The sequence below is a fragment of the Lagenorhynchus albirostris genome, chromosome 11 (assembly GCF_949774975.1).
Source record: "Lagenorhynchus albirostris chromosome 11, mLagAlb1.1, whole genome shotgun sequence".
NCBI classification, from domain to species: Eukaryota; Metazoa; Chordata; class Mammalia; order Artiodactyla; family Delphinidae; genus Lagenorhynchus; species Lagenorhynchus albirostris.
The window spans coordinates 802,253-830,117 of record NC_083105.1 but is presented as its reverse complement, the minus strand read 5'-3'; the positions used below and the strand labels follow the sequence as shown (position 1 = coordinate 830,117).

The following is a 27,865-nucleotide window of genomic DNA, read 5'->3' as shown; positions in this document are numbered from 1 at the left end:
GCGTCCTCGAGGCGAAAATGCAAATCTGCAATTAGCCGGGAGCGCGAAACAAATCAGAGAAAACTAAACAGGCGAGACGCCGGCAAATCCGAGCCTCCGCCGTTTTCAAAACAAGTGCGAGGGAGGGGCGCGAATGGGGCCGGGGGGAGCGTCGGGGCCCCCGGGCCAGGGCGAGAGGGAGCCCCGCGGTCCTACCGCGCCCGCCTGGGGCCCCGGGTCTGAGTTCAGCCCGGGAGGTGGGGCGGTCCCCAGACGGGGAGGACCGGCCTGGCCTCGTAACCCCAGGCGACCAGGTGGCGGCGCGGCCCCGGGGGACGACCCCTCGGAAGCCCCGCCCGCACCCCGCGGCCCCGGGGGGAACAAGTGGGCCTCTGAGGAGCCTCCCAGGGGACCCAGGGCGCACGGTCGGCGGGAGCCTGACCTCCGGTCGCCGTGACGGCGGCGGCCACGTGGGCCCAGGGACCCGTCCCCAAGGAGCCTCGCGGGGCGTCAGGCTGTCCTCTGGCCGAGAAGGGCGCGGTGGCCAGGCCCCCCGCTCCGCGGTCGGCCAGTGATCCGCCGAGGCCCCAGCCGCAGCCGGCATGGCTCCCAACCCCCCTCCTGCCAGACTCACCGGGCAAAGGCCGAGCTCCCCGCACAGCCACCTAGGAGCAGGCGCGGGTGGGGCCAGGCTCTAGGGACAGCCTGACGTCTAGCCTGAGCCTTGCGTCAGCGCTGGGAGAGCCTCCCACAGGACCCCTCCCAGGTGTATAGGGTGTCACCTCCCCACCAGCCCGGCCCACAGCCCGGTTCCTCCGTCAACTGGCAGAGGCCGTGGGCCAGAGCCCATCCCCGCCAGGGCTGCGGAGGCTAATCAGCCTCCCCCTGCAGCCTGGGCTCTGGGCCCCAGCATGAAAATCACCCCTGCCTGGTGGCCCAAGACCCCGGGCCAAGGGGGAGTGGGCGCAGAGAAACCAACCCCAGGGCTTTCTCTGCCACCTGCCTTTGGGGTCTCCGGGCCTGCTCCCCCGACCCCATGGGCCTCCCCCCAGCCAAGTCCATAGCCTCCCACTCCTTCCTGCCCTGTGCTCCCAGGCCGCCTCTCAGCCCCTCCGTCTGATACCCGAGGTCACCGTGACCAGTGTCTCTGCGTCCAGCCCTCACCCTCAGGCGTCGCAGGGGCTCACCCGGCAAAGCCCTAGGGTGTGTGCTGCAGCTGCAGCCGCCCACGCCCCCGTGACTGCAGACCCTGCAGTGTGGGCGCTGACCCAGACTGGGATCCCAGTCACTGCCTCACCATGCGGTGCCTAACCTCGTGGAGAGACGGCTTAGGACGACTTGGTTTCAATCGATTACTGTCCTTCAAGAATACCTGCCTGGGCGCTGCCAGCAGCCTCCTGGGCCTCCCAGACCCTCAGGACACAAGGTGGGATTCAGTAGGTTCTGGTGCCCAGACGCCCCACCATGATGCAAGACCCACCTCTCCTCCTGGCCGCCCCCCTGAGTCCCAGCCACCATTGTGTCCCACCTGGACTCGGTTTGGGCCCCATTTCTGATTCCCCCCCAGGCTCGTCCAGGTCCCTCCTCTGCAGAGCAGTCCTTCCCGTCAGAACACCCTGCAGCTTAACGCCTCCATCGACTTCCCCATGCTCGTGGGGACCCCCCAAATGGGCCCGCTGACCTGCCCCATCTGCTCAGCCCGAAGCCCCCAAGCGCTTCCTGTGTGCCACACGACGGTGCTGTGTGCTGGGGAGAGGGACAGGTCTCTACCCTCCAGGGTCCGGGAGCCCCCGTGGAGCTCCCAGCACTTGTCGGCCCTGGCACACAGCGGCCACAGTCGACACCCAGTGAACAGATGAACGGGGCCGGCACTCAGGCAAGTGCGGACATCCTCCAGAGACCACCTCTCCAGTGGACAGCCTGTCAGGGTCAGGCTGAGAGGGACAGGAAGACGGGGTGAGATACTGGGAGAAGCCAGATGTGGGCTGGGGCCGGCTGAGAGAGGGTGGGCACTGCAGGGCATCGGGAGCACAGATGAGGCCAACGGGAGCGCCCAGCCGCCCAAGCATCGGAGGGGCTCCTGGATGAGGAGCTGCGCCCCCGTTCCGCAGTCCCAGCCGGGAGACTGGGGACATCGGGCTCCACGCAGGCAGGAGCCACTGGTTCTGAGGTCTGCCCCCACCTGCCAGCACCCACCGCTGAGCTGCCCGCACTCACCTCCCCTTTCCAGGCTCACCTCCCACAGCTGGCTGGATGCTGCCCGCCCGGAGCCCCCTTCCTTTCCCAGGCCGTGCGCAAGAGGCAGGAGTGGGACATGGGGGCGGACGGGTGAGGGCCCGAGCGAGCAAGGAGCCAGCCAGGCCTGTAATCTCCCAGTCAGCCTGTCGGCGCCCCAGCGGTCACCCCGAGCCCCCTCCTCCATCACAGCCGAACCCCACAATTAGCCTGCGGCGCTGTGCCCAGCGGGCATGCCAGCCACCGCTCACGCACACGTGAGCACACATGTGCATGCACACACGCCTGCCCCAGACCCGAGCACCTGGGCTGGGTGAGCCTCGGGCAGCCCCAGCACTGCGTCCGCCCAGCACACCCAGAAGGGCCGAGGGGCCTGGAGGAGCTGGGCAGGCCTGGAGCTGGCCTCGCGGGACCCGTGTGGGAAAGGTGGGCCAGGGCCATCTGCGTGGGGGGACGGCTCCAGGCCGCTGGCCCGCTCTCTGTCCAGGTGGGGTCGGGCCCTGGTGAGGTGCAGGGTGCTTGCGGGGCTGGGTAGGGTCTGGAGTCCAGGCTCAGGGTGGGGCGGTGGTCCGGGTTAGGGTTAGGCTTTGGAAGGGCAGAGGGACCGGGAGTTTCCAGCGAGGAAATACCCCAGCTCAGGGGAAGGCAGAGTGGTGAATGGGACAATGGTGCAGGGGTCGGGGGCAGCGAGGTGGCCGGGACTGCATGGGGGGAGGCGGGCACCCGGCCTCCCTGGGACCACACACCCAGGAAGTAGCCCACAGGTCCCTGGGGCCAGGCCCAGCACCCACCCCCTCGGCGGCTCACTCAGTTCAGCAAGGAGCTGTCACACACAGGGGTAGGGCCAGGGGCCACCTGCAGGAAGCGTGGCTGGGTCTCCTGCCCCTCACGTCCCCCGGCCCGTCTGCGGGAGCAACTCCAAGGCTGAGAGGGAGCAGGTGGGCTGTGCTGGGGCCTCTCCTTCCTACCACCTGCTCTCAGCCCCGCCAACTCACCCAGCTCTGGTCCTACCACTGGGTGCAAGTGGGACAGCGGCCACCTTCCCTGGGGAGGGCAGCAGCCGCGCCACGGCAGTGTCCTGGGCCCTGGCCCTCCTCCAAAGTAGGCCCCCCCGCTCTGAGGATGCCCTGGGCTGGGGCTGGGGGCTAGAAGCCACATTCAGGCCCAGAGCCCACACCTCCCATGGCCGGGTCCACACCCCCTGGCCACCCCAATCCTGCCGCTCGTGCCACAGGCCCCCTTGTACCCCAAGACAGACCCATGCTCCCTAACCTATCAGGGCTGTCCCTAGACCCCTTCAGCACCCCTCCCTCCAGCACTCAAGGACCCAGGTGGGCACCAAGCCAGTCACCCTCTTCCCACTGTCACCCATGCTGCACGTCTGGCTGTGGCCGAGGAGCCCTGGAGCCGCCTCAGCCTTCAGCCACCAGCTTGGCGCCGGGCAGGGTGCCTGGAGGGGAGCTGACGGCGCCCCCCAGAGAAGTCCAAATCAGCGCAGGGCCCATGGCCTGCACAGGTGGCATGCTGGCTCAGGGGGCCCAGATCGGAGCAGAAGGCCAGCAGCCGGAAGTGTCCCTGCCTCGGGAGCAGACGCCCCTGCCCTGACTCTGTTCATACAGGTGGCCTTCTGCAAGGCTGACATCAAACCTTTTCCCTTTCTTGCTCTTCCTGAGGAGGGGGTCCAGCGGGGGCTGCGTCACAGAGGTCTGAGCTCGAGATCTGAGCTCGACACGGTGCCCCTCCTCCCAGAACCCCCCATGGGAACTGCCGGCCAACTGCACCGAGGGCTCTGGTCTCCACATCCGGAAGGGACGAGTGCAGGGCGGGGGTGACGCCAGCACTGGGGTCAGGATCCAGGCTGCACCCACAGGCCGCACTTCTGCTCCCACGGTCCCCAGGCCAGGACTCCCCTGGCACCAGGATGGAGAACTGCCAGGTTTCAGAAATCACGTGATCTTAGGGGCTGAGGACGGGGGCACCAAGCTGAGCCCTCTTCCCAGATGCCCCATCCCCAGCCCAGGAGAGCACCTCCTCTGCCTAGCGCACAGGGGAACCAGGCACTCGGGTGGGCCAGTGGCCAGCCCACAGGGTGGAAAGCTGCCAGCCACGGTGGGAGCAGTGCTGGGGGAGACACTCTCCGTGTGAAGGGGGCGCTGAGCTGCAGATGGGGGACCAAAGGGTGACAAAGGGTGGGAAATAGGACCCCAGCTCCAGGGGGGGCCAGCCCTGGGCTCCTCCCTGTGACTGGAGGGGCAGACCGACAGGTGTGCCCCTGGCCACCCTGGGCTCCGTCTGGGGTTCTGGGTCCAGTCACTGTCACAGGTTCGTGAATACCACAGGGGTAGGCACTGGGGGCAGGAGAGCAGAGGCCCTGCCCCGCCCTTCAGAAGCCCCGCCGGATGGGAGGGAAGGGCTGGGAGCAGCTGTGCCCCGGTCTGGCTCGGGGGGGCCCAGGAAAGGGCAGGATTCTTGCCTGGTCAGCAGAGGGAACGAGGTCCTCAAAGCCCCAGGGGCAGAGGGAAGCAGGAGCCCATCAGAGGATGTGAAATCACAGAAGGGAAAACCATGAAGGGACCACACGTGGCCTGGAGAGAAAAAGGGAAGCAACAGTGCTTCCCCCAGCCCCCATGCACCCCAGTGCCCCCCACCAATTACAGGCCACCAACCGCCGATCCAGCCTGTAATCTGAGACCAAAGACATGTAGAGGCCCCATCCACCCCACCCCACCCCAAACACACATAGCCATTAGCCTCGGGTGGGGGGGGGACTCTGCCCAGCCCCCACTGCCAACTAGGGACTGGCCCCCAGTGAACCCGTATCCAGCTCAGCTGGGAGACCAGCCTGGGTTGAGTTCTGGCAGGTCTGATCGCTCACCTCCTCCCCTGGCTGCTTTCCCGACACCCTGGTCCAGGGCAGGCTCTGGGCCCAAGAGGCTCTTCAGCAGGGAAGAAAAGCTTATTCCCCCCACCCAGGAAGCCAAGGCAGGAGGCTGGTGTCTGTTGCTGCAGCAGAAAGGACTGAGGCCTGACGGGAGTAAGAAGGACACAGAAGGAGGACCAGAGGACCTGGCGCCTCAGCGCGGATCTGCCCAGACCGGAGAAGGGGCCATGTGGGAGAGCACTGAAGCCACAGCCTGTCCCCACCAGTTCACTCCCCTGGTCCCAGGGCTTCACCAGCTCCGGCCCCCAGGAAGCGGGTTCAAGGCAGGGAACAGGAGGTTCCCAGAATGGCCCAGGTCCTGAGACAGCTCAAGTGCCCGCAACCAAGCTGTCCTGGGGGAGACGGGCACACGCCATATGGATCCCTCCCCAGGCTGCCGGCCCACCCCAGTGCCTTCCAGTCCAATCTCTTCTGCTCCACTCACCTGGGCTGAGGCCAGGCCCCTGGGTTTACTGCACGCTGCCCCAGCTGCCAGCTCTGCCTCACAGCGTGGTCCCTACAGGGGCCACTGCGTGGGTGGCTGCACACATGCCCACACGGACCTTGGGAGCCCAAGCGGCAGAGGCAGCATCCCAGTCGGCTCCTTGCATCTCTGGCCTTGGGCTCCTCACCTGTGGGACCCCTCCCCTACGGGATCCTTCACCTGTGGGGTGGGGACGTGGGGGTGGGAGCTGGGCTGTCCGAGGGGCTTGGAGGGAAGTGGTGCATCCGTCAGCTGCTGGTTAGTGAGTCAGTCAAGAGGCAGGAGAATGGCCAGAGATTCGGCCCGAGGGAGATCCCAGTGCCCCACCACGCTAAGCAGCCTGAGTCACGGCCCTACCTGCCCCGCCACCCCAGGGAAGCGCCACACAGGTGTAAGTAACCAGCCCAAGGTGTGTCCCTGAACCCAGAGCTGGAGGGCAGCCACACAGGACACCCTGGGTCCCGAGAAAGGAGTCTAGGACTCCTCCGGCCCCACGGCCTCCCCCAGGGGGCCTGGGCCCACGCCAGGCTCACTGGGCGGGGCCTGCTGGGGCCGATCTTGGGCGTTCTCCATCTCAAGGGTGACGCATCCCCTCCCACCCCACCCCTGACCGGTCTGAGCAGCCATGGGAGGTGGTGGAGCTGCCCAGACTTGCCCGTCCCTCCCTTCTGGGGCTCTCAACCCACGGCCCCGGAAGTGGATCTCTCTCCCACGGCTGTAGCCTCCCCCAGCTCTAGCCTCCCCGCCCCCCTTGGGTGACTGGACACGGCTGGATAATCCAAAATAATTCCTTCTTGGCAGGCGGCCGGCGGGGGAGGGGGGACTTGCATTCCAAACCCTTGTTTTTCTCTGTAACTTCCCTCCCCTCCTGGGGCAAGGAGCCCCTGGCCAGACCTCAAGCCTCCCCCTACCCGGCAGACGGAGGTGGGCCCCCTATAGGTACGGCGGCAAAAGGTGACAGGCCCAGATCTGCCGAGACCACCTGCTCGTCCTCAGTCTTCTCTGGGGATCCCTAAAAGCTGACACGCCATAAAAAAACACCCAACAGGCTCAGCCAGGCCGATGCTGACCCTGCCCTCCCAGGACCCTCACCTCAGAGCAGAAGAACGCCTCCCCCACACATACCCCCTGGCAGCTGTCCAGCTCTCAGACTCTCCCCTCTGTGCCCGGGGAACATCCCGAACGGGGTCAGGCTGAGAGCTCCCACCCCTGGGGGCCGTGCTCTCCCATCTCCACGGGGCCCCGCCAGGGTGTGTGTGTGGCACACAGGGGCTGCAGTTAGACATGACAGGGGCTCCCCAGGGCAGGCACGGAGAGCCCTCCGAGCTCCAGAACACTCACTCCACTGGCTTCGGGGGTCAAGCCTCACCCCTAGTCTTGACCCCCACCACAGGCCCAGGGCACGGATAGAGCCCTTCCTTTCTTTTCCAAGTTGCTAGGAAGAGGAGGCCAGTGAAGTGGCAGGAAGCTCCGAGGCTCTTGGGCTCAGGGACCCCCCTCATACCTGCCAAGCACTGAGCACAGATGGGGGGGACGGGCCCATCTAGGAGGGCTTCCTCCGGGAGGCTGCACGCAGAGGGGCAGGGTCCTGGCAGTGAGTAGAGACTTCCTGTACTCACTTCCTGGGTCCCAGAGTGTCCACCCAAACACCGCACCAACAAACACTGGGAACTGTGGGTGCTGGCTCTGTGGCGAAGCAGGCCCAGGGCCACCAGGACTTGCCAGGTGCTGGTGCTGCTGCCAAGCCACCCCTAGTCCCAAGCGGGAGCCCTGCACCCGCCTTCCAGCCTGGCCAGGTGCAGACCAGGGGCTCCCAGGGTGGTCCTGGCTTATGCCCGCCTCACAAGTCCCCAAGGGGTTTAGGGGCTGCCAAGGGCTGACCGCGAGCCCAGCTTCCTGGGGAAAGCCGGGGCTCGGCCACCCCAGGAACCAAGGCTGGGTGGGCGCGGGCCTGGAGCTCTTGTACAACAGGGCCGATCCCCGCCCTGTGCACGGATCTCGGTGGCTGGAGGGGCAGCGGGCATGAGTAGGGAGGGAGGATCGGGAACGAGAAGCGGTCCGAGCGGCTCCGGAGGGACGCGGGCGGCGGGAGAGGGCGCGGCGCCCAGCTAGGGACCTTCTGCTGGGCCAGGCCCGCTGCCCTCGGCGCCGCGGGCCTCGCCCGCCACCTGGAAGAGCGCGAGGTGGGAGCGGCCCGGCCCCGGCCGGCCGGACGCACGGACGGCGGCCGCAGCCCGAGTTTTCCTCCGCCGGGCGGCAGTCGCCCGAGTCCCCGCGTCCCGATCGCCGCAGGCCAGGACGGAGCGGCGCTGACGGCGAAGCCCCCCACTGGCGCGGCCGCCCCGCGGGCCCCGTACCCCATTCCCGTACCTGCTTGTCTGCCGCCGAGGCTCGATGGCGCCCGTGCCGCGATCGGCGCTGCGCTGAGGCCAGCGCGGCTGCCATGGAGACGGGCCTTTGTGTGGCCGCGGAGGGGCCGGAGCGCGCGGGAGCAGCGGCCCCGCCCCCGGCGGGGGAAAGGGGGAGGAGAGGGAGAGGGAGACGGGGAGGAGAGGGAGAGGGAGAGGAGAGAGCGGGGGTGGGGAGGGAGAGAAGGGGGGCCCGCCTGGCGGAGCGCTCCCCGCGCGCCCCCCGCGCGCCCCCCCGCGTCCCCGGCGCCTGGCGGCCGCAGTGGGCGGGTGCGCCGCGTCGCCGGGGAGGTTCGGCCCGGTTCGCGTCCAGGTTCGCGCCAGAGGAGCCCAAGTCTGGGCTCTAGGGGAGAACGCCTGCAAGACCGAGGTCCCCGGCACCCCGACCCTCCGACTGGGGAACATGCCGGCCACACTCCTACCCTTTGGGCGGTTGGGGGCTGCTGCGCCTTGTCCCTCAACTTCCAAGGGGAAGAGGACGCCTGCCCTGGGGCCCCTCGCAACCCGTCCTTGGCCTCCAGCGCCCTCCTTCCCCCGCCTCCCTTCCACCTCCCTCCACCCACACCCAGGACCCGTCAACCCCTGCTGAAGTGCTTGGAGGTGGGTGGTGAGACCGAGCCTCTCCCTGGGGCATCCACCTCTGGACTAGAGCTTGCCCCACTTCTGGGCGCTGCAGCCCCCATCAACCCTGGTCCTGATGCCCCTGGCCACTCCCACCACAACTTGAGCAGAGTTGGGGACCCCTGTGGGGCCAGCTCTCCTGTGTGTCCTGCTCCCCTCAGGACGGTCTGCAGTCACAAGCCCCGCTGTGCTGAGCAGCAGCTGGGGACCCAGGGAGGACGTGGGGCCAGCCCTAACCTGTACTCCCACACTGGGACCCCCCTTCCTTGGGCACCTGCCCTCCACCCAGACGTTCCGTTCCCGGCAGATAGCCCACTCGTTCCTGCCCACCCCACCCAACCCGGGCCTGGGACCTGCCCCCGATGCTCAGGAACGCCCAGCTCAGATGAAGCCACTGGAGAGGGTCAACTCACTAGTTCTTTCTGCTACCCCCCTACCCCCAACCAGCCAGGCCACACCTTCACCCCTTTAGCCCTGAACCCGTCCACAGCAAGGCCCACCCAACGCCCCACCAAGAGGACCCTAAAGTTACCAGGCTCTGATAGGGATGCCAACTTTTTATCAGAAAAGGAAGTTAAAAGGCAAGTATCGTGTCACAGAAGGACATTTTAATACCAAAGATGTGGGAAGTCCACCATCGCAGACTAAAACGGAGTCTTTAAATAGAGTGCAGGAAGCTTGGGGGTGAAGACTGTCCTTCCTGTCCCTGGATCAGCCCACTGCCCTCCCACCCCCATCCCGGCCACCACACCAGGCCCACACACGATCCCCAAAAGCAGGCGGCTTCACATACTGGCCGCCGACCACAGCGCCCTCTTGGACCCCTGGTTCCTGTCCGCCCAGGCCTCCTGTCCACGGGGCTCTAGTAGGTGGTGGGTCTGCCTCTTTTGATCTTCCTGCCCCTTCCTCCCTCCTCACTGCCTGTCCCCAGCCTGGTGGGGGGACAGAGGCTCAGCCCAGCCGGAGCTGACCTGATCCTGAGAGGGAACCCGGGGTCTTATGGGGGAGACGATGGAGTTGGCAGGACTCCACCCCCAGCCCGCACCCTCAGGCCCCTGTCTGGGCAGGGGGGTCAGGCTGTGAGGAGGAGGCCCCCCCCACAGCCGCAGGCACTCCAGGGGAGGGACCTCCTCCCACCTGTACCCTTCAGCTTTGGATTCCACCCTGGGCAGTGTTGCCCACGCTGCCAGGCGTCCCTCCCCCGACATCCCGCTGCACCAGTGTTCCTGAGGACAAGCCGCTGTGAGGGGCTGCTGCGTGGACTCAAGCAGTCCTCGAGGGAGCATGCAAGGATTCGGGGGAATCAGGTTGTGCCTTCCTGGGTCGATGGAGGCAAAAGTCCCTGAGGGCTTTGCGGAGGCCCCCTTGCAGCCGCTCCCCTGCAGCCCTCCATCACCCGCAGTCACCCTCAGAAAGCCAAGGGAAGGGACCGTGCAATGTGCCGGGGCACACCCCTCACGGCCAGACAGCAGGGCAGACTTTCCAAAGTGGCACTGGGGCCACAAAGTCCTTCCTCACTTGAGGGCCTCCAGCTCGCCTCTCCCTCTGCTGCCTCGATTCTGTCCTCTGACTGCGGTCGCACACCAGGCCGAGCTCAGCTGTCTGCAGGCTGCGGACGCGCCGGGCTGTCCTAGGCAGTGGTCAGGGCCAGACAAGACGACGCTGGCAGCTCTGAGGCCAGCGCCTCTGTCATCTGGCAGCTCCACCGAACTCCGCCTGGGAGGAGTGGCTGCGTCACTGCTCCATCCCAGGACACGGACTGTGGGGAATCAGGAGAGAAGGGAAAGCCCCCCGCTCGGCCTGCCTCCCGCACCCCATCGCTCAGCCAGGACTCAGCTCAGGTTGCCTCCAAGGCCCACGCGGGCATCTACGAGGCCTTGTGCCTCAGGTGAGGCATCTGGGGTTGGGTTCGGTGGGACTTACCCAAAGGCCTGCAGCTCTGGGTCCGCGCCTCCCCCCTGCCCTGCCCCCCACCAGCTGCCACTGTGCGCTGAGCTGTGATGGTGCCTTTGACAGCACGTGACTGCTTGGCCCAGTGCTCCAAGGTGTCATATGGGGGCGTGGATCCCTTCTGAGGGGCTTTCACTCCTCGCCGAGGAGCATGGTGCCCCAAGGCCGCGGGCCTGGTCAGGCTAGAGTCCAAGCCCCTCACTGCCTGTGGGGCTGCATGGACACGGGGGTGACTCGAGGGCCTGCCAGCCGACGAGCAGCAGCGCAGGGCAGAGTGAACGGAGAAGGTGCCCAGTGGGGTGTCCCTGGAGTGGAACAAAGACAATGCCCTGGACCCGCCTGGCAGCCACGCGGGTCCTGGCGGCATCCCAGCGAACCACAGGGCACAGCTCTTCTCCGGGCAAAGCGGCTTCTCCCCTCCCAAGTGATGACCGCAGGCGAGGTTCCCCCCTCAGCCCCCAGGCAAGACAGGCGGGGGGCGGGCTGTGTGAGGAGAGGGGTCTGCCTGTCAGCCGCCTCCTTCCGTCCTGAGCTGGGCAGCCTGGTGGGTCTAAAGGACGCATCAGATGCAACGCTTGGGCCTGCAGGGCTTGGGCAGATGGGCTCCTGGAGGGGTGTGTGGCCTTGGCCCAGATCAGATCAGCAGGGCTCACAGCCTGCCCCCCACCCCTGCCTAAGACCCTGGAGAGGACAGGTGGGGCCCAGGGGGAGGGGAGGCTCTGCAGCACGTGATCCGCCAACAGTCAGGGGCCAGGCTGTAGTTCCAAATGCCACCTTGTCTGCTGGGATGATGGTGGTGCCAGGTGGGGGACCAGGGGCAACCGGAAGCTTGGGTGGGGGATCTCATGCTTGACTGGGGGGAGGGAATCTCGGCCAGACCCAGGCCCCGAGGGGCAGCCAGGCCCCGGGCCATGGGCCCCATCCTAGGGAGGGCACAGGACGACCTGCAGGTCCTTGGGCAGGGAGCCGACGACTGTCTCGATGTACAGCCGCGCCCGCTTCAGCGTCGCCTCCTTCACGGGGAGCTGGTGGCCCTGTGCCCGAACCTGCAGGGGCAGCGGTGGTCAGGGGCAGGGGCAGCGGTGGTCAGGGGCAGGCGACCTTCACATCTGGCTGGCCGAGGTGGGGCAGGGCTGGGAGGCATCTCACCAGCCTCTCCCGAAGTTTCAGGACCAGATCCACGACCTCCACCTCGGACTTGTCCTGCATCCAGATCTCGAGGTTCTGCGGGGACAAGATGGGACCTTCCATCGCCGAGGCTCTCGCCCAGCTCTGGGCCTGTGTCCGCCCCCCCTGCACTCTCCTCCGGCCCCTGTGTGGGGCTCGCACCCCTCTGTGCTCTCCCGCAGCCATCGCCCCCCTCACCGCCTCACAGATGGCCTCGAGGTGCAGGGCCTCCAGCTTCTGGGCCATCTCTTTGTGCCGCTGTCGGTACCAGCCATCAAAATGGGGGGACTTGAAAAACCGCCTGTGGGGGGCAAGGGGCAGCAGGTGTGGGCTGACGCTGTGTGTTGAGGGATGGGCACGGCCACCAGCAGCAGGGGCCCCAGGACCCTACCTACTGTCCACCCACCTGTAGAGGCCCAGCCAGTCGCCCTTGAGGAGGCAGGTGAGCTGGGGCCCCGAGCGCTCCAGGCTACGCAGGAAGTCGTCCTGGCGGAAGGGGTGGATCTGGGGAGGGGTCTGAGACAGGGGCTGGGTGAGCCTGGGTGCTGGGGGCAGGCACGGCCTCGCAGGTCCCGCACCTTGGCTGGTCAGGACCTTCCCCAGGGCACTTGGCAGACGGGCCCCTTGTGTGTCCCCCAGCCCCCACCCCGCAGGGACAGATCCCAGGGTGACCCTTCCCAGAGAAGAGGGCCTCGAACCCCTCCCCCATCCGTGTGGCCCGCATTTCTCTTCCCTGTGAGGGCCACCTGCGGGTGTGGGGATGGGCTGGCCCCAGGGGCTCCTGCACACCCACGAGACACCCCCCCCCAAAGGATCGGCATAGGGCCCATCCTCCCAGCCCCTCCCTGGACCACACCTTCCAGGGCGTGATGCTCTTCTGCAGGGGCATGAGGCTGGCCATGTAGTGCTCCTGGGGGGGAAGGGGAGTGAGTCTGAGTCTGGGCCACAGCCTGCTGCCTGCCCCTCCAGCCCGGCGCCCTCCTCCCCGCCGGCCAGGCCCCACCAGAGGGATGATGAAGCTCTGCGTGAGCTCCAGGAGGTGCTGCCTCAGCACTGCAGTCTGCACGTCCGACGGCCGCTTCCTCTGCAGGCCCTGGGGGGCGGGGCGAGGGCTGAGCCACAGCAGGCCGGCTGCGCCCCCTTCACACACCGAGCCCAGCTTCCCCGCCCCGGAGCACCCCCCAGCGGTACCTTAAGCAGTCGTCTGAGCAGGGCCTTGTCTCGGTGGAGGTAGGTCGTGTACGCGGTGTAGAGGCCTGGGGAGGAGGGCAGAATGGCGGCGCGCTCCCCGGGGGCGGGGCACCCCTTCAGCCATGCCAGCACCTCTGCCCGCCCCACCCCGCCCCAAGGCGTGTCTCTGGGTCCCGGGAGGAGAGGAGGGGCACAGACCTGGCTTGGTGTCCAGGGTCTTCAGCCTTGAGGGCTTTTTCAGTTTGATCTGCTTGGGAAGGTCCCCTACGAGACACGCCCCATGGCCGGGCCTCAGGGTCTTGGTTCCGCCTCCGCAGGTGCAGACCCGGAGAGGCCCCGCGTTCCCAGCACCCTTGGGTGGAGGCCGGGGACCTCACCTGGCATCTTGGGCTCCCCGATGCGGAGAACGTGGGGCCAGTGCTGGAGCGTTTTGATAAAGAAAGGGTTTGTGACTCCCAGGACCACGCTTGGTCTAGAGAGAGAGAGAGAGAGAGAGAGAGGGAGGGAGGAGAGGCAGACGCAGGCGGAGGGCGCAGGGCGCAGGGCGGGCAGGGCGGCACTTACGGGGCCTGCGTGCGCGTCGTGAACTCCTTGAACTCGCTATCGTGGACGGTGAAGTAGGGGCGGTAGTCGCAGCAGAACTTGAGGGGCTGCAGGCAGCTGTGGGGAGGGACCCGCAGGGACAGTCAGTTCGCAGGGCTGGTCCGGGGCCCCCGGCCCCTCGCGTTGCCGCCCGACCCACCTGGTCAAGGCCAGCACCATCTCCGAGGACACTGCGGGCGAGGGCGCCAGGACCAGCAGGGGCTCCCCAAGAAGCATGAGCTCCCACAGCAGCTGCACGTGGGCCAGCACGGGCCGGAAGCACCTGGGCCGGCGGGGGCGTTGGGGAGGCCGGTGGGAGGCTCCCCAGCCCTTGCCCACCTGCCCCGACCCAGGCCCAGGCAGGCCCTGTCTGGGTGAAGGCTGGGCCTCACTCCAGAGGAAGGCGGCCGTGAGGCCTTGTGAAGATGCCTGGCCTCGCGCCCCCGCCATGCCTGAAACCAACAGCCCTGGCTCCCGCTGGGCCCAGCACAGAGCCAGAGGGTCTCCAAAGGTGGGGTCCTCTCCTGGCCCCCCAGAGAGGGCCCCTCTGGCAGCATCTCTCACCATAGCTGCTCCCTTCCCTGCTCCTGCCTGCCAGGACCTGACTTCCTGCCCACGGTGCCCACTTCCTCTGGGGGCAGACATCGGGGCACCGGGCTCCTCTTCTGCAGACTCTCCCTCTCAGAACGGGCGGGGGGTTAACTCCTGATGTCCCCCAGCGCCCCCACCCCGATGGGCTGAGCCCCGTGGGATCACTCATCACCTACCGGGGCAGCAGGTGGTGGCCTGCCAGGCTCACCTGAACAGGTCCAGCTCATGGACACTGGTGAGGACGACCGGGGCTGGCAGCAGGTTCTGAGAGGAAGGGGGGTGGGGTCAGGCCGGGGGGAGGATGACGCCTCACAAGCCCCGAGCAGCACAGGTCATCCCGGGAGAGTCCCGGGGGCCGCAGTCCCTACCCACGTGCCTCCCGGCGCCCCACAGCCCTGCACGGAGATGCAGGCCCTGTGTCTGGGGTCTGGCCACCCCCCAGTAGGTGAGGTGGGGAGGCCCAGGCAGGTGGGAGGGTTGAGGGTTGAGGCAGGTATGGGGCCGTCAGCCTGGGAGCAGGGCGCCCACCTTGTGGCTGCACTGCTTTGGAGGACCGGATTCAGGCTTGTCTGCGCTGGATGGGATGTGCACCTATGGGTGAAGGAAGCAGCTGCCAGTGGGGCCGGGTGGCGTGTCGACACGCACTGGGGCCGTCCCACCCCAGCCAGGCAGCCCTCACCTGGAGGACGACTCCCATGACAGGCAGGTTCAAGGTCTGCCCCGGCACAGGGGCCGGCCACTGGTCAATCTCATTGCAGACTGTGAACACAGGTGGCCAGCGTCAGAAGCCTGTCCTGGAGGAAGCTGCCCGCCGGAGCCACCAGGAGCTACAGCTGGGATGATGACGAGGCAGCTCTGGCAGCGCCTGCCGGCCACTCACCCGCTTCCAGGCAGGGCGCCAGCTTGTCGAAGTACTCGGGGGCAACCAGGCTCAGCAGCGCCTGGAACAGCCGGACGAAGGGCAGGCGGGACACCAGCACCAGAGACTGCAGGGCCCAGGGCTGGTGAGATGTCGCCCCAGCCCCTTGGGACCCTGCAGGGACCCCTGAGGCCCAGCTCATCCAGGGTCGCCCAGGGCAGGGTGTCCCATCGACTTCCCAGGAATGGCCTGACCTGGGACTCCAGGCTATTAGAAAACCCCAGGCCTTCAGAGGGAAATGCACGTGGGCCAGGATCGTGGGATGGTCTCCCCGGGGCTCAAGCAGCCTTTGCTTTTGGTGTCTGAATTCAAGACTGAAGTCGTCCTAATCTTGAAAGTGTGACGAGGGCCCCCCTCCTCCCTCAGCGAGGAGCAGGGAGGCCTGGGCTTGAGCCGGGGCTGGGCGAGGGAGGGGCAGCGGAGCCTGTTCTCCAGAGGCCGCCCCCGCCCCCAAGTGGCACGGTGGCCCCCGCCCAGGGCCAAGTGGCTAGGGCTGCCGAGGGGTGGGTGCTCCTGGAGGCTCAGGACCCCCACCCCCCAAGACCATCAGCCTCTCCCGATGGCTGCTGGCCCCCAACTCTCAGTGGGGCTACCCCAGAGCAACCAGCTGCTCACCTTCTGGAAGTAGCCCCTCTTCACAGAGCTGTCCTTCACCTGCCTGAAGTACACGTAGCCAAAGTAGTGTGCGGGCTCCCTCTGGAAGGAGGGGTATCGGCCAGGCCACGCCCACTGCTCACCTCCCACCCGCCCCCTCGGACCCCCACGCAGGCTGCTGCATGCTCTCCCCAGACCGGGATCTGCCTGGGAGTCACGGCCCCGGAAGGCAGGCAACCGCTCTCCAGGGACATCTCCGCAGACACAGTGGTGAGCGGTTCAGGGGCCCAAGAGCACCGGCCTCTGCACACCGAGCCACGCCTGGCGCACACGTGGAGCACAGGAAAAGCCCCAAGGACCCTGGCAAGTCCTCAGAAGCGCTGGCCCACCCCCAGTCGAGGCTGGGGTGCCGGGCCTGGCCTGCGGCAGTTGGAGACCCTGCTGGCTGGGGCTGGCCAGGCGCCTTGAAGGGCCGCTCACACCCGCCTGACCCTGGCCTGCAGGGGCAGGCGAGGAGCGCTGGAGAGGCAGCCCGGCTCACCTGCAGAGACACGGGGGCCCCACTGTCACAGTGCCTGTCATCCGTGTGCCAGGGGCGCCTCTGCCCTCCACACTGACGAATGCGGAAGCAGAACTGAGTATCCCCGAGGCAGCCTGGGGAAGAGGTGGTCCCCTCACTCTGTGTCCGGGTTGGGCTGGAGCCTCTCCTGCCAGCATGTGGGGCGGGGGGCCAGGGAGGGGGCGAAGCCCCTGCCGGGCTGCAAATGCCTCAAAAAAGCCCAGCCCTCCAGTTCTGTGTCTCCCGACAGAGGTCCCCGTGTCTAGATTCCTGCACCTAAGGGTTTAAACTCAGCACACAGAGAAGCACAGCCACAGCCCCGCAGCGCGTGCACTGTGGGCAAGCACGGCCGGGGGCTTGTGTGGCCCGGCGTAGCCTGCCCGGGGAGGAAAACCAGGCCGACCCGGACACCTGAGCCCTGGAGAAGCCGAGGCCAGGACCCAGCTCCTGGTGACCCCTCTGCTGGGGTGAAGGAGACCAGACCCCACTGCCCAGAGACACCTCTTTCCGCGGGAACCGGGGAAACCGGCTGCCGCGGCGTGGGGGCTCTGGCTGTCTCCCCGGAGCGGGAAGGGGGACCGGTGCTTACAGGCTGTGCAGGCCTGGCCGCAGGGGCTCTTGGGCAGCCTCATCTCCCTCCTTCTTCTCCCCACAGCCCCAGAGAGACACCCAGACCGGGGCGGGGCGGGGTGGCCTACCTGAGTGGGAGTCGGGAAAGGACAGGTAGCAGATGCTGCTTTTCTGAAACACAGGAAAGCCAGTGAGGGCCTGCTCCCCGGGTGAGGTCTGCTCCGGAGAGGGCTGGGACCCACCTCCTTGTCCGTGAGCTGGAAGTCGCTGGGGTACACCAGCTGCGGGGGACACAGAGTACTCAGTGACATGGGCTTGGCAGGCTTGGTGCTGGGCTGCAGGTGTGTCCCCCCCACCCCAGCACTGTCAGACCCTCTGGCTCTCCCCCACCTCTGGCTCCCTGCTGACCCCTCCTCCTCTCTTCAGGGCTCCAGCGCCCTGCCCTGCCTCCCCAGGCCCCTCTCGGCCCGAGGCCACTCCTGGCCCCCATCCTTCCCTTTTCTCGGCCAGCGCACAACTGGGTGAGCTCCTGGACTCCCTTCTCACACCCCTCGCCCTCAAGGCCACTCGCCCAGACTGGGCCTCCCTGCCCCACGTCCCGACAGTCTGTCCCCAAAGCCTCCTCTCTCGCCTAGAGCGGATGCAGGGCCCTGCCTCCTGGCCCCCACCTCCTGAACCCTCTCAGCGCTCCGAACCCAACCCCACCCAGCCAGAGGGTCTTAGGCTCTGCGGCTCCTCTGGGCCTGCTCTCCCAGACGGCCTGGCCAGCCTCCCCATCCCGTCTTAACTCAGATGTTGCCTGACACTGGCACCCCTGCCTCTGAGCATCTTCACTCCAACCCCTGCTAGTCAGGGGTCCGGGAGCTTCTGGCCTGCTCCCCGCTTGGAATGTGACCCCTGGAGCACCCAGGCCCCTGGAGTGTATGGTGAGCGTGACCAGCTGGACAGGCTCTACCTGGGAGACAGGCCACACTCTAGGGGAGCCAGTAGCCCTGTACGCAGGCAAATGGCCAGAATGGATTTCTTTGCAGGAAAGGAAAAAGGCAGGGAACCTCCAGAGCCCTCACTCCCTGCAGGCCCCCAAGTGTCTCCTGGGGACCTGGTGCGCCTTGGGCATCACTGCTGCCCTGGCCCGTGCTCAGGTGCAGCAGGACGGCTCTCCCAGGAAGCGGCTATGCCGGGAGCCAGGAGCTGAGGGCCTGCATGCGTGGCCCCCTCCTTACTCTGTCGGCCAAACTCCCACGCGGAGGAGGACTTGGGTTTTGGCTGACATGAGGCTTCCTCTGGGGTGTGCCCCGAACCCCCAGATGGTAAGGTACTGTGCCCTGGGACTTGCACTGTTGTAATAATGTAGCTTCTGTCTTTGTTTGCTCTGGGCTTGCTGCTCTGGGCCTATTACGTCTCCTCCGCTGCCACCAAGTGTCCTAAGGACAGGGACCGTGTCCCACGTACTTCCCAGCCCCTGGCAGGGAGTAGACCCTCACCAGATACTGTACAGTCACACCTCGTTTATCACATTTGCTTTATTGTGCTTCACGGATGTTGCATTGTTTACAAAATAAAGGTTTGTAGCAACCCTACAGGTGCCACTTTTCCAGCAACACTTGCTCACTTTGCATCTCTGCATCATATTCTCGTAATTTTCACAACATCTCAAACTTTTTCACTTTTATATTTGTTACAAGGTATCTACGTTGTTTTTTAAGATATAATGGTGTTTCTTGCATACTTAATAGACTCCAGTCTAGCGTAACCATAACTTTTATATGCGCTGGGAAACCAGCAAATCTGTGTGACTTGCTTTTCTGCAGTGCTCTGGAACCGAACCTGCAACATCTCCAAGGTGTGCCTGTATTTGTGGAGTGCGTGAAAACATGTCTCCAAAGAATAATGGAACAGGTGGGGCATGTGGAAATCTCAAGACGTCAGCTAAGGAGGCGCCAAGAAGGAAGGGCCAAGAGGACGGAGGGGAGCCAGCCAGACAGTATTTGTCTGTGGGGCGGACCCACAGGGCTACCTCGAGATGGCTCCAAGAGAGGAGGGGCCGCAGGACCACTCGGGCCCCTGCGCGTCCTTGCTGGGAAGGGCAGAGGAAAGGCGGGTGCCTGGCAGCTGGCAGGGCCACGATGGGCCCTCGGAGCTGAGGTCAGGGGTCTGAATCTGGTCTGCAGTCACAGGAGTTTTGTAGCATCTGAGCAGGCTCCACAGCCATGCCCAGGGCTCCAAGTTCACTGTTCACAAGCTGGGAGCAGAGATGGAGGGACGGCCCTGCCTGACTGAGGAGAGGAATGGAGCGGACCCTCAGAGAGGGGCAGAGGGCGAGGGTCTGCCGCACGATGAACCCTGTCCCCTGGAACCACAGGGGTCTTGTCCTTTCCACGGGAGCCAGTCTGCAGGGGCTGCAACTCCTGTAACCAAGTCGCCCCTGAGGAAGACAGATGCAGCGAGCCTCGCCTTGCTGGAGAAGGTACGTCTAGGAAAGTGCTTCCTGAAGGGTGGTGTGGGTGCCCTAGGTTCCCAGAGGCCGAAGCTGCCTTTTTCACTCTCTTCTCACTGTGTGCAGTGTGGCTTCCAGAGGCTGTGACACAGGCCGTCAAGGGCAACTGACTGAAGCTGACGTGAAGATACAGCGGCCTTCTATTTGGCCTTTAAAAAGGGACGTAAAAGTGTCAAATAATGCCATTCTCCTCACTGAATTTGTTTCTGAAAATGGTTGTTTTTGTGCAAATATATATATTTTTAAAGTAAGTAAATAAATATTTATTTATTTTCGGCTGCGTTGGGTCTTTGTTGCTGTGTGTGGGCTCTCTAGTTGCGGCAAGTGGGGGCTACTCTTCATTGCAGTGCACAGGCTTCTCATTGCGGTGGCTTCTCTCGTTTACACATGGTATCCGTTGTTTTTTAAAATGGATTAATAAGCATTTTTAATTTTTCTGTTTTAACTTCTAGTATAGGAAACCTCGATAGATACGACGCACATAAAAAGCCCCTTGGGGCCCTCAGTACTTTTGAAGACTAAAAGGGTCCTGAGACTGGGCAGTGCAGGAGCTGCAGCTGGGAGGATGTGGACACCTGGGGGAGGAGGGACCCTCTGGGCCCCGGGCCGCCGTTCACTGCATGGGCTTCTCGGGTCAGCGGGGATACCAAGAGGAGAGTTTCCAAGGGCTGAGGCAGCAGAGCCAGGCCCTTTGCTCAGCTGATGTGCACAGCCTTGCCCACTCTCCCCTCATGTCTGATCCCTGCCTCGCCTGCAGGCTCCAGTGCACCCACGTGGGTGGGACCCCCTCAACATACCTATGCGCTCTAGGGGGTCCTTACCCCTTACTCTCTGTGTCTCTCGCACAGAACGTGAACTCCTGGTGGGCAGGGCCCTGTCATCGCATGCAGCTCTGTGTCCATGTGTCCAGCACCAGTACCGTGGAGCCTGGCTGGTGGCAGTTGCCCAATACTTGATTTATTGAATGAGTGAATGGTTGGCTCCTTGCCTTTGCTTTCGCTGGCTTTTTTGGGGGAGGGGTTACCTGAAACAGCCCCCTCTCCCCTGCCCGGCTGCCTCCTTCTCATCCTCCAAGATATGGCCAAACCCCCATTCCTTCCTCTGAGCTGTATCTGTCCACGGAGTCTCCGTGATCCATGAGCTCCTGGAAGGCAGTCCCTGGGTCTTCCATCATGTCCCAGTGCCAAGCACAGTGCCAGCCAGAGCCTCTGTGGTGCTCGGCCAGGCCAAGCCCGGAATAAGCGAGCGCAGGGCAGATGCTCCATGAGTGATTGTGGACGCAGCTGAAATGACCGCTGACCTTCCTCATGATTTCCAGGGGAGAGGAAGAAAGATAAGATGCAAACCTGATGAGCGTCGTGTGGTTGCACTGCCCGACTCCTGCACAGACTTGATGATTAGTAGGGGCCGTGGGTCCCCCCAACACTCCCTCCCTGAGCTATACAGCCTCAGGAAAGCTCAGAAGCCCAAGCACATGGAGCCTTTAACTAACAAGTTCTTGCCTGAATGGTTAAGTCCTAGAAAATTATACATGAGAATGCCTTAAGGAAACAGACGACTCTCTTGTGATTTTATTGGGAACAATTTGGGCACCAGCAGGAATGTGGGCTCTGTGACGTTAGGCAAATCACCTCACCTCTCTGTGCTCAGGTCCCTGCGTCAAGTTAATTTGGTGCACCACGTGGGGACAGGTGTGGTGGAATGCGGTCTCCACAGCGAGCTGGGCAGTGTCCGCCCTTGCTGTTTGTTAGGACTTGGGCTTCCCACAGCCTCATGGAGTTCAGCAAGGCCTTGGAAAACACCCTCCCCCCCTGACGCTGGCTTTCCAACGATGGCTGCTCAGCCTCATCTCAACCAACTGCAGTCACGGATGCGCCACCTCCTGGGTTCTCAGAAAGTTCCTTCTGACAGCGTGCTGAAGCGTACCTCACAGCCTCCCCTGCCCTGGTCAGCTCCATGGTCTATGTCATGGCCTTCAGGGCCTGGAGAAGACCGTCCCCCCAGGCCTGCATTACTCCAGAAGGCCTTCCTCCCTGAGTCTGTCATGTTTTCATCTACACCCACGCGGGTGGGGGTAGGGAAGAGCCTTGCAGGTAGTGGGGACACCCCAGGCTGGGGGGGCTGGGGGCAGAGTCTGTGAACAGAAAGATGGCTCTTGGGTCTGGTTGTGACCCGCAAAAGGTCTGGATCAGACTCTAAGTGAACAAGGAGGTTTCCAAAGATTTAAGCAAGAGAGCCACAAATATTGGACTTGGGGGTACAGTAGCAGTGGTAATGAATCTGACAGCCCTGCTGTAGGTGGAGCTGTCAGCCTTGTTCCCGGATGGGATGTGGGGTGGAGGGAGGGGAGGAGTCAAGGGTGACCCCTGGGATTTTGGCTGGAGTAAATGAGGGGAGAAGGTATCATAGTGTGGGAAAGGCGGGGGAGAGGAAGGGAGAGGAGACAGCTTTTTACTGGGCGAAAAATCAAGAGTACCACTTTGGGCATCCGAGGTGCAGGGCTCTTCGCTCCTCCACCCCAAAGGGAGGTCTTGGCAACTTAACTTTTTTTCTTCTGCTTGGGAGCGCACCTTTCAGGCAGTGACAGGTGCAGGGTTTCTGAGGAGGAAGAGGCCACCTGGGGGGTCTGTCTGCCCGAGGGTACCTCACCTGCGGAGGGATTCCCGCCGCCCCTCGGCGATGCCTGAGCCACACTAGCCGGCGGCGACAGAGCAGGACCCGCCCTCCCCGGCCTCCCCCCGGCCCGCTGCCCCCCTCACCTCCAGCGCCTGGCCCAGCTCCAGGTCGAAGGTGACCACACACACGCACTCCAGCCAGGCCGAGAAGCGTGCCCAGGGTGCCCCCGGAGCCCGCGCTCCGCAGGACGGCGCGCCGAGGCAGCCGCGAGCCCGGTGGGGCCCGGCGCCCGACCCCTGGTCCATGGCCCCTGCTACTGAGAACGGCCGCGCGTTGCCGGGGGAACGGCCCGAGGCGTTGCCGGGGGAACGGACTGGAGGCGGTGGCCTGGGCGCGCCCGGACGGCTCCGCGGAGCAGTCGAGCGGCCGTCTCAGACCAGAATGGCCCGGACTCGGCCTCGCACGCCCCTGGCGGCCGGAGGACCGCTGTGCGGTGGAGCGGCGCGGAACCCACCAAAGAGAAGGGACCGCGCGGGCCAGAGCGGCCCCAAGCCTGGAGGAGGGACTTCCAGCGGGGCGTGTGAGCCCGGGGGAAGACGGGTTAAGGCGGGGTCGCGGTTCCCGGGGACACCGTGAGGACAGGCGAAGTAGAGACTGGCGGGTCCCTTACCCGGCCAGCTTTCCTAACCGGATTTCGTCGTTACGAGCTCCCATTCTACCAACTATCACACGCAGATTCCAGCGATTCTGGGAGTCCCTCGAGTTTTCTCCTTTGGGTCGCCTCCGGGTGTGGGGTCCTGCAGAGAGCTGTCACGTCCGGGGTTCGTGTCTGACCACTGGGGCATCTTTGTTTCCAATGACTGGTCGTCAGTGCGTGCAGACCCGCCCGCGCCAGTCCCCTCCTCGCTTCTTGCGTCCAGCGCTCTTCCAGATATTTCCGGGCCCCCTCTTGGGCTGCCTTGCACACTGTCCCAGACCTGTCTGTCGAAACCAGACACAGCGTATAACACACATAATTCGAGCCACCTGTGCCGTTTTATTTTCTGCTGCGGCGGCGAAGTGTGGCTGGGGGGGCGGGCAAGCCCCCCTCCCTCTTTGACGTCGCATCTGCCTCCAGCATTCCTCTTGGCAGAGTCAGGCACCAGCCCTTGCTCCTCGAAATGTGGCCGCAGAGTCCCCCCACCCCCCCCCGCAGCATCACACAGCCGATCATGGAAGGGCGACTTTGGCGCTGAGACAATAACTTAACTGACACGCTATATATATTTTACTTTTTTTTTTTTAAACTAAAGCTCCCTACTCCAAAGTTAGGCTAGGCTAGGCTAGGTTGGAGTAACAACCCTCAAGTCTTAAGCAGGTTTTTCACTGTGCATGGACTGGTGGGAGAGTCAGGTGGCTCTCCTTGACTTACCTCTGGAACACATGGCCTCCTAGGTCATTGGCAGTGGAAAAGGGTTTAATGGAGGCCTGCTAGCTATTAATTGCGTTGGCCGACAACTGATATCTACAGCACTTCTGCCTACAGTCCATAGGCCAAAATGAGTCAGAGAAGGCAATGCGATAAGGGAATAAGATAGAGAAACTGGTAGTTGCCACACTGCTGGCTTTGAAGATGGAGGAAGGGACCATGAACCAAGGAATGCAGGCAGCCTCCAGAAGCTAGAACAGGCAAGGAAACGATTCTCCCCTAGAGCCTCCAGAAGGAATGCAGTTCTGCTGACACCTTGATTTAAGCCCCGTAAGACTCATTTCAGATTTCTGACTTCCAGAACTGTAAGATAATAAGTGTGCATTGTTTTAAGCCATTAAGTTTGTGGTAATTGTGCTAATACATACAATATGCAGCCTATTCTGTCTGGTTTCTTGCACTTAGCATAATATATATATATATTTTTTTGCGGTACGCGGGCCTCTCACTGCTGCGGCCCCTCCCGTTGCGGAGCACAGGCTCCAGACGCGCAGGCTCAGTGGCCATGGCTCAGGGGCCCAGCCGCTCCGCGGCACGTGGGATCTTCCCGGACCGGGGCACGAACCCGTGTCCCCTGCATCGGCAGGCGGACTCTCAACCACTGCGCCACCAGGGAAGCCCATTAGCATAATATTTTTGAAGTTTATCCATGTTGTTGTATATAGCAGTAGTTTGTTCCTTTATATGAATCGTAGTTCATTGTCTGGATACGTGACATTTTCTTTAACCTTTCACAGTGGAATTATTTAAAGAAACCTCAGTTGAAGCGGGAGCCAGGACAGGTCGTTAGGGTGTTCTGTCATGCCCACCGTGCATCCGCAATTACCAGAAACAGGAAGACAGGTGCCTCTACTCTCTCTCCAACAGGAGGAAGAAACCCCTCCGGCCCAAGGACATCCCAGCCAATCAGAGACCGTCACAGCCCAAACAATAGGAAGCCTCCAGGCTCCTCCAGCGGCCTCTAGTTAACACAGTACCTCCCAACTGACCCCTTTTCCCTATAAAAGCAAACTCCCTTTTCCTGTTTTTTGGATTTACTTGTAGTCTGCCATAGTTTCCACATCATGAATTACAGTTCCTCTGCTATTCCTGAATAAACTTGCTTTTGCTGGTGAAACAACTGGCTATTATGTTATTAGAGTCAACACACCAATTGATGTTTGGAACGTTTCCAGTTTTTGCCTGTAATAATGCTGCTATGTACATTCCTGTACAAGTCTTTTTGTGGACACCTGTTTTAACTTCTCTTGGGTAAATACCTAGGAGTGAAAGTATTGGGCTGTATGTTCAGTTTATGTTTAACTTTATAAGAAACTGTCAAACTATTTTCCAAAGTGGCTTTACAATTTGACGTTACCACCAGCAATGTATGAAGGTTCCAGTTTTTCTACATCCTTACCAGCATTTGAGGTTGTCAGCCTTTTTAATTGTAGCCATCCAAGGGGTTGTGTAGTGACATGTGGGTAAATTTAGAGTTTCCCTAATGATGACTGATGTTGAGCATCTTTTTTATTTTAATATTAATTATTCGGCTGCACCAGGTCTTAGCTGCAGTACGCAGGATCTTTGTTGTGGCATGTGGGCTCTTAGTTGTGGCATGCGGGCTCTTAGTTGCGGCATGCGAACTCTTAGTTGCGGCATGCCTGTGGGATCTAGTTCGCTGACCAGGGATCGAACCCAGGCCCCCGGCATTGGGAACGCAGAGTGTTAACCACTGGACCACCAGGGAAGTCCCTTGAGCATCTTTTCGTGTGCCCGTAAGTCATTTGTATTACCTTCTTTGGTGAAATGTTTATTTAAATCTTTTGCCTCTTTTTAAATTGGGTCATTTGTCTTATGAGTTGTAAGATTTTTTAAAAATATATATTCTAGAATCAAGTCCTTTATCAGACATACGATTTAAAATTTTTTCCTGGTTTGTGGCTTGTCTTCTATTTTTCTTAATGGCATCTTTTGAAGAGCAAAGGTTTTTTATTTTAATGAAGTCTAAGTTATGAATATTTTTCTTTTTGGTAGTATGTTTATGGTCTCATATCTATAGAGTCTTTTCCTAACCCAAATAATTTCTCCTATGTTTCTTCTAGAAGTATTTCACCTCTCAGATTTAGGGCTGTGATCCATTTTGAACTAATTTTGGTGTATGGTGTGAAGTAACGGTTTAACTTTTTTTTTTTTTGGAATGTGGATAACCAATTTTTCCAATATAATTTTTTAAAAAGATATTGCTTGGGGGACTTCCCTGGTGGTGTAGTGGTTCAGATTCCATGCTCCCAATGCAGGGGGGCCTGGTTCGATCCCCAGTCAGGGAACTAGATCCCACATGCATGCCACAACTAAGAGTTCACGTGCCACAACTAAGGAGCCCGCCTGCCACAACTAAGACCCACTGCAACCAAATAAACAAATAAATAAATAATTTTTAAAAAATCGTTGTAATTCAAAGACTATCTCTTTTAAAAAAAGAAAAGATATTGCTTGGGAGTTCCCTGGTGGCCTAGTGGTTAGGATTCCGGGCTTTCACTGCCACAGCCCGGGTTCAGTCCCTGGTCAAGGAAATGAGAATCCACAAGCCGTGCAGTGTGGTCAAAAAAAAAAAAGATATTGCTTCCCTATTGAATTGACTTAGCACCTTTATAAAAAAAAATCAATTGATCATATTTTTGCTACTCTGTTCTATTGATATATATGCCTATCCTTATGCCAATTCTACTCTGTCTTGATTATTCTAGATTTATAGTACATTTTGAATTCAAGAAGTGTGAGTCCTCTAATTTTCAAAACTGTTTTGGCTACCTCAATCCTTTGCATTTCTGTGTAAATTTTAGTGTTAGCTTGTCAGTTTCTATTAAAAAAAACGACCATCTGCTGAAAAATTCACTGATAATGCACTGAATCTATTGATCAGGTTTGGGGAGAATTGCCATCTTGGCAATACTGAGTCTTTCTTTTTATTTTAAGGAATTTTTTAAAACTAAATTTATTTATTTATTTATTTTTGGATGAGTTGAGTCTTTGTTGCTGCGTGGGGGCTTTTCTCTAATTGCAGCGAGCGGGGGCTACTCTTCGTTGCGGTGCGCGGGCTTCTCATTGCAGTGGCTTCTCTTGTTGCGGAGCACGGGCTCTCGGCGTGCAGGTTTCAGTAGCTGTGGCTCGCGGGCTCTAGAGCACAGGCTCAGTAGTTATGGCGCACGGGCTTAGTTGCTCCGCGGCACGTGGGTTCTTCTCGGACCAGGGCTCAAGCCCGTGTCCCCTGCATTGGCAGGCGGATTCTTAACCACTGTACCACCAGGGAAGCCCAATATTGAGTCTTTTAATCCATGAACATAGCATGTCTCTCCATTTATTTAGGTCTTGTCTGATTTTTCTCAGCAGTGCTTTGTAGTTTTTATTGCAGGGGAGTTGCAAGATCACCCCCAGATTTGATGATTTGTGGGAGGGCTCATAGGACTCAGCATAGAGTCATTTTCATGGCCATGATTTATTACAGGAAAAGGATACAAGGTAAAATCAGCAAAGTGAGAAGGCTCATGCGGCTAAGTTTGGGGGAGACCAGGTGCCAGCTTCCACGGTCATCACGTAGTTACACAGGACAAACTTAATTGTCCCAGGGAGTTGTGACAATGGGTGTGAAATGTTGCCAACCAGGTAAGTTCATCAGAAACTCAGCACCCACGGTTTTATTGGGAACTTATATTTATTTCCTAAGGCTGCTGTAACAAACTGATACAAACCTGGAGACTTCAAACAACAGAAATTTGTTCTCTCACAGTTCAGGAGGCCAGAAGCCTGAAATCAAGGTGTCTGCCTGGTTGGTTCCTTACGGAGGCTCCGAGGGACAATCTATTTCAGGCCTCTATGCTACCTTCTGGTTGCTGCCAGCAATCCTTGTAGGTTTATCACTCCAATTTCTGTCTCTATCTTTACATCGCTTTCTTCCCTGTGTCTTCTCTCCTTTTCTGAGAAGGATACTTGTCATTGGATTTAAGACCCACCCTGATCCAGGATGATCTATCTTGAGATCTTAACTTAATGACATCTGCAAAGACCCTTTTTCCAAAGGTCGCATTCACAGGTTTGGGGTAGATGTATATCTTTCGGGTGGGGCCACTGTTCAATCCATTGCAGGGCTGGCCAGATAGGCAGTCTCTGCCTGGTGCCTAACAAAATTCCAGGAACCCGGAAAGAAAGCAGATTTCAACATAAGTCATATTGTCTGGCTCAAAGAGCCACTCTGATCATTTCCAGGGATGGTGGGAACCTCCCCGAAATCCAGGTTCTCAGATGCCCGTCAAGGGCTAACTGTGTAAGCAGGGGTTTTATTTGCTTGTTTGTTTGGTTTTTTGGTAAGTTGTTAGCCTGCTGCATTGACTCTTTTCTGTATGCACTTCTTTTGTTATATTTATTCCTAAGTATTTTATTCATTTTGATGCAGTTGTAAATGGAATCTTTTTCTCTTCCTTTCCTTTTTTTTTTTTTTTTTTTTTTTTTTGGCCACACCGTGTGGCATGTGGGAT

At 61.2% G+C, this 27,865-nt stretch overlaps 3 protein-coding genes and 1 long non-coding RNA gene across 21 annotated transcripts in view; 2 read left to right on the top strand and 2 right to left on the bottom strand.

Moving 5' to 3' along the window:
* Positions 1-8,105, bottom strand: part of PLXNB2 (plexin B2) — a 29,492-nt gene extending 21,387 nt beyond the window's left edge. For 4 of the 5 annotated variants that reach the window (XM_060165057.1, XM_060165061.1, XM_060165062.1 and 1 more), the window contains exon 1: positions 7,989-8,105. The gene's annotated coding sequence lies outside the window, so the exon portion shown is untranslated. The remainder of the gene's footprint in view (positions 1-7,988) is intronic. The other variant, XM_060165060.1, reaches the window with a different exon arrangement.
* On the top strand, positions 134-11,401 carry LOC132529230 (basic salivary proline-rich protein 2-like). Its single transcript, XM_060165533.1, has 6 exons — positions 134-363; positions 1,547-1,715; positions 2,210-2,307; positions 7,750-7,971; positions 8,290-9,228; positions 9,314-11,401. Exons 1-6 carry the CDS (start codon positions 134-136, stop codon positions 9,333-9,335), a joined length of 1,680 nt encoding a protein of 559 aa, XP_060021516.1. The 3' UTR covers positions 9,336-11,401.
* Positions 9,247-22,286, bottom strand: DENND6B (DENN domain containing 6B). 5 transcript variants are annotated; one of them, XM_060165064.1, is made up of 20 exons: positions 22,027-22,286; positions 17,013-17,051; positions 16,899-16,941; positions 16,183-16,295; positions 15,663-15,743; positions 15,009-15,114; positions 14,808-14,887; positions 14,657-14,719; positions 14,337-14,392; positions 13,698-13,820; positions 13,520-13,615; positions 13,333-13,427; positions 13,154-13,219; positions 12,956-13,020; positions 12,768-12,857; positions 12,621-12,674; positions 12,171-12,280; positions 11,963-12,065; positions 11,747-11,821; positions 9,248-11,643 (listed from the first exon to the last, which is right to left on the bottom strand). In XM_060165064.1, exons 1-20 carry the CDS (start codon positions 22,186-22,188, stop codon positions 11,521-11,523), a joined length of 1,743 nt encoding a protein of 580 aa, XP_060021047.1. In that variant the 5' UTR covers positions 22,189-22,286; the 3' UTR covers positions 9,248-11,520. The 5 variants fall into 5 exon arrangements, with proteins under 5 accessions (XP_060021046.1, XP_060021047.1, XP_060021048.1 ...); XM_060165063.1 differs by having other exon boundaries at positions 9,247-11,643; positions 15,663-15,705; positions 16,899-17,051; XM_060165067.1 differs by lacking the exon at positions 22,027-22,286 and having other exon boundaries at positions 9,252-11,643; positions 15,663-15,705; positions 17,013-17,043.
* On the top strand, positions 11,674-19,540 carry LOC132528902 (uncharacterized). 10 transcript variants are annotated; one of them, XR_009543328.1, is made up of 7 exons: positions 11,674-12,206; positions 12,734-12,994; positions 13,273-14,048; positions 14,257-14,363; positions 14,887-18,085; positions 18,582-19,237; positions 19,334-19,540. It is a non-coding gene; the product is annotated as an uncharacterized LOC132528902 (long non-coding RNA). The 10 variants fall into 10 exon arrangements; XR_009543331.1 differs by having other exon boundaries at positions 14,257-15,132; positions 16,953-18,085; XR_009543332.1 differs by having other exon boundaries at positions 14,257-17,111; positions 17,197-18,085.
* Positions 22,287-27,865: the final 5,579 nt, after the last annotated feature.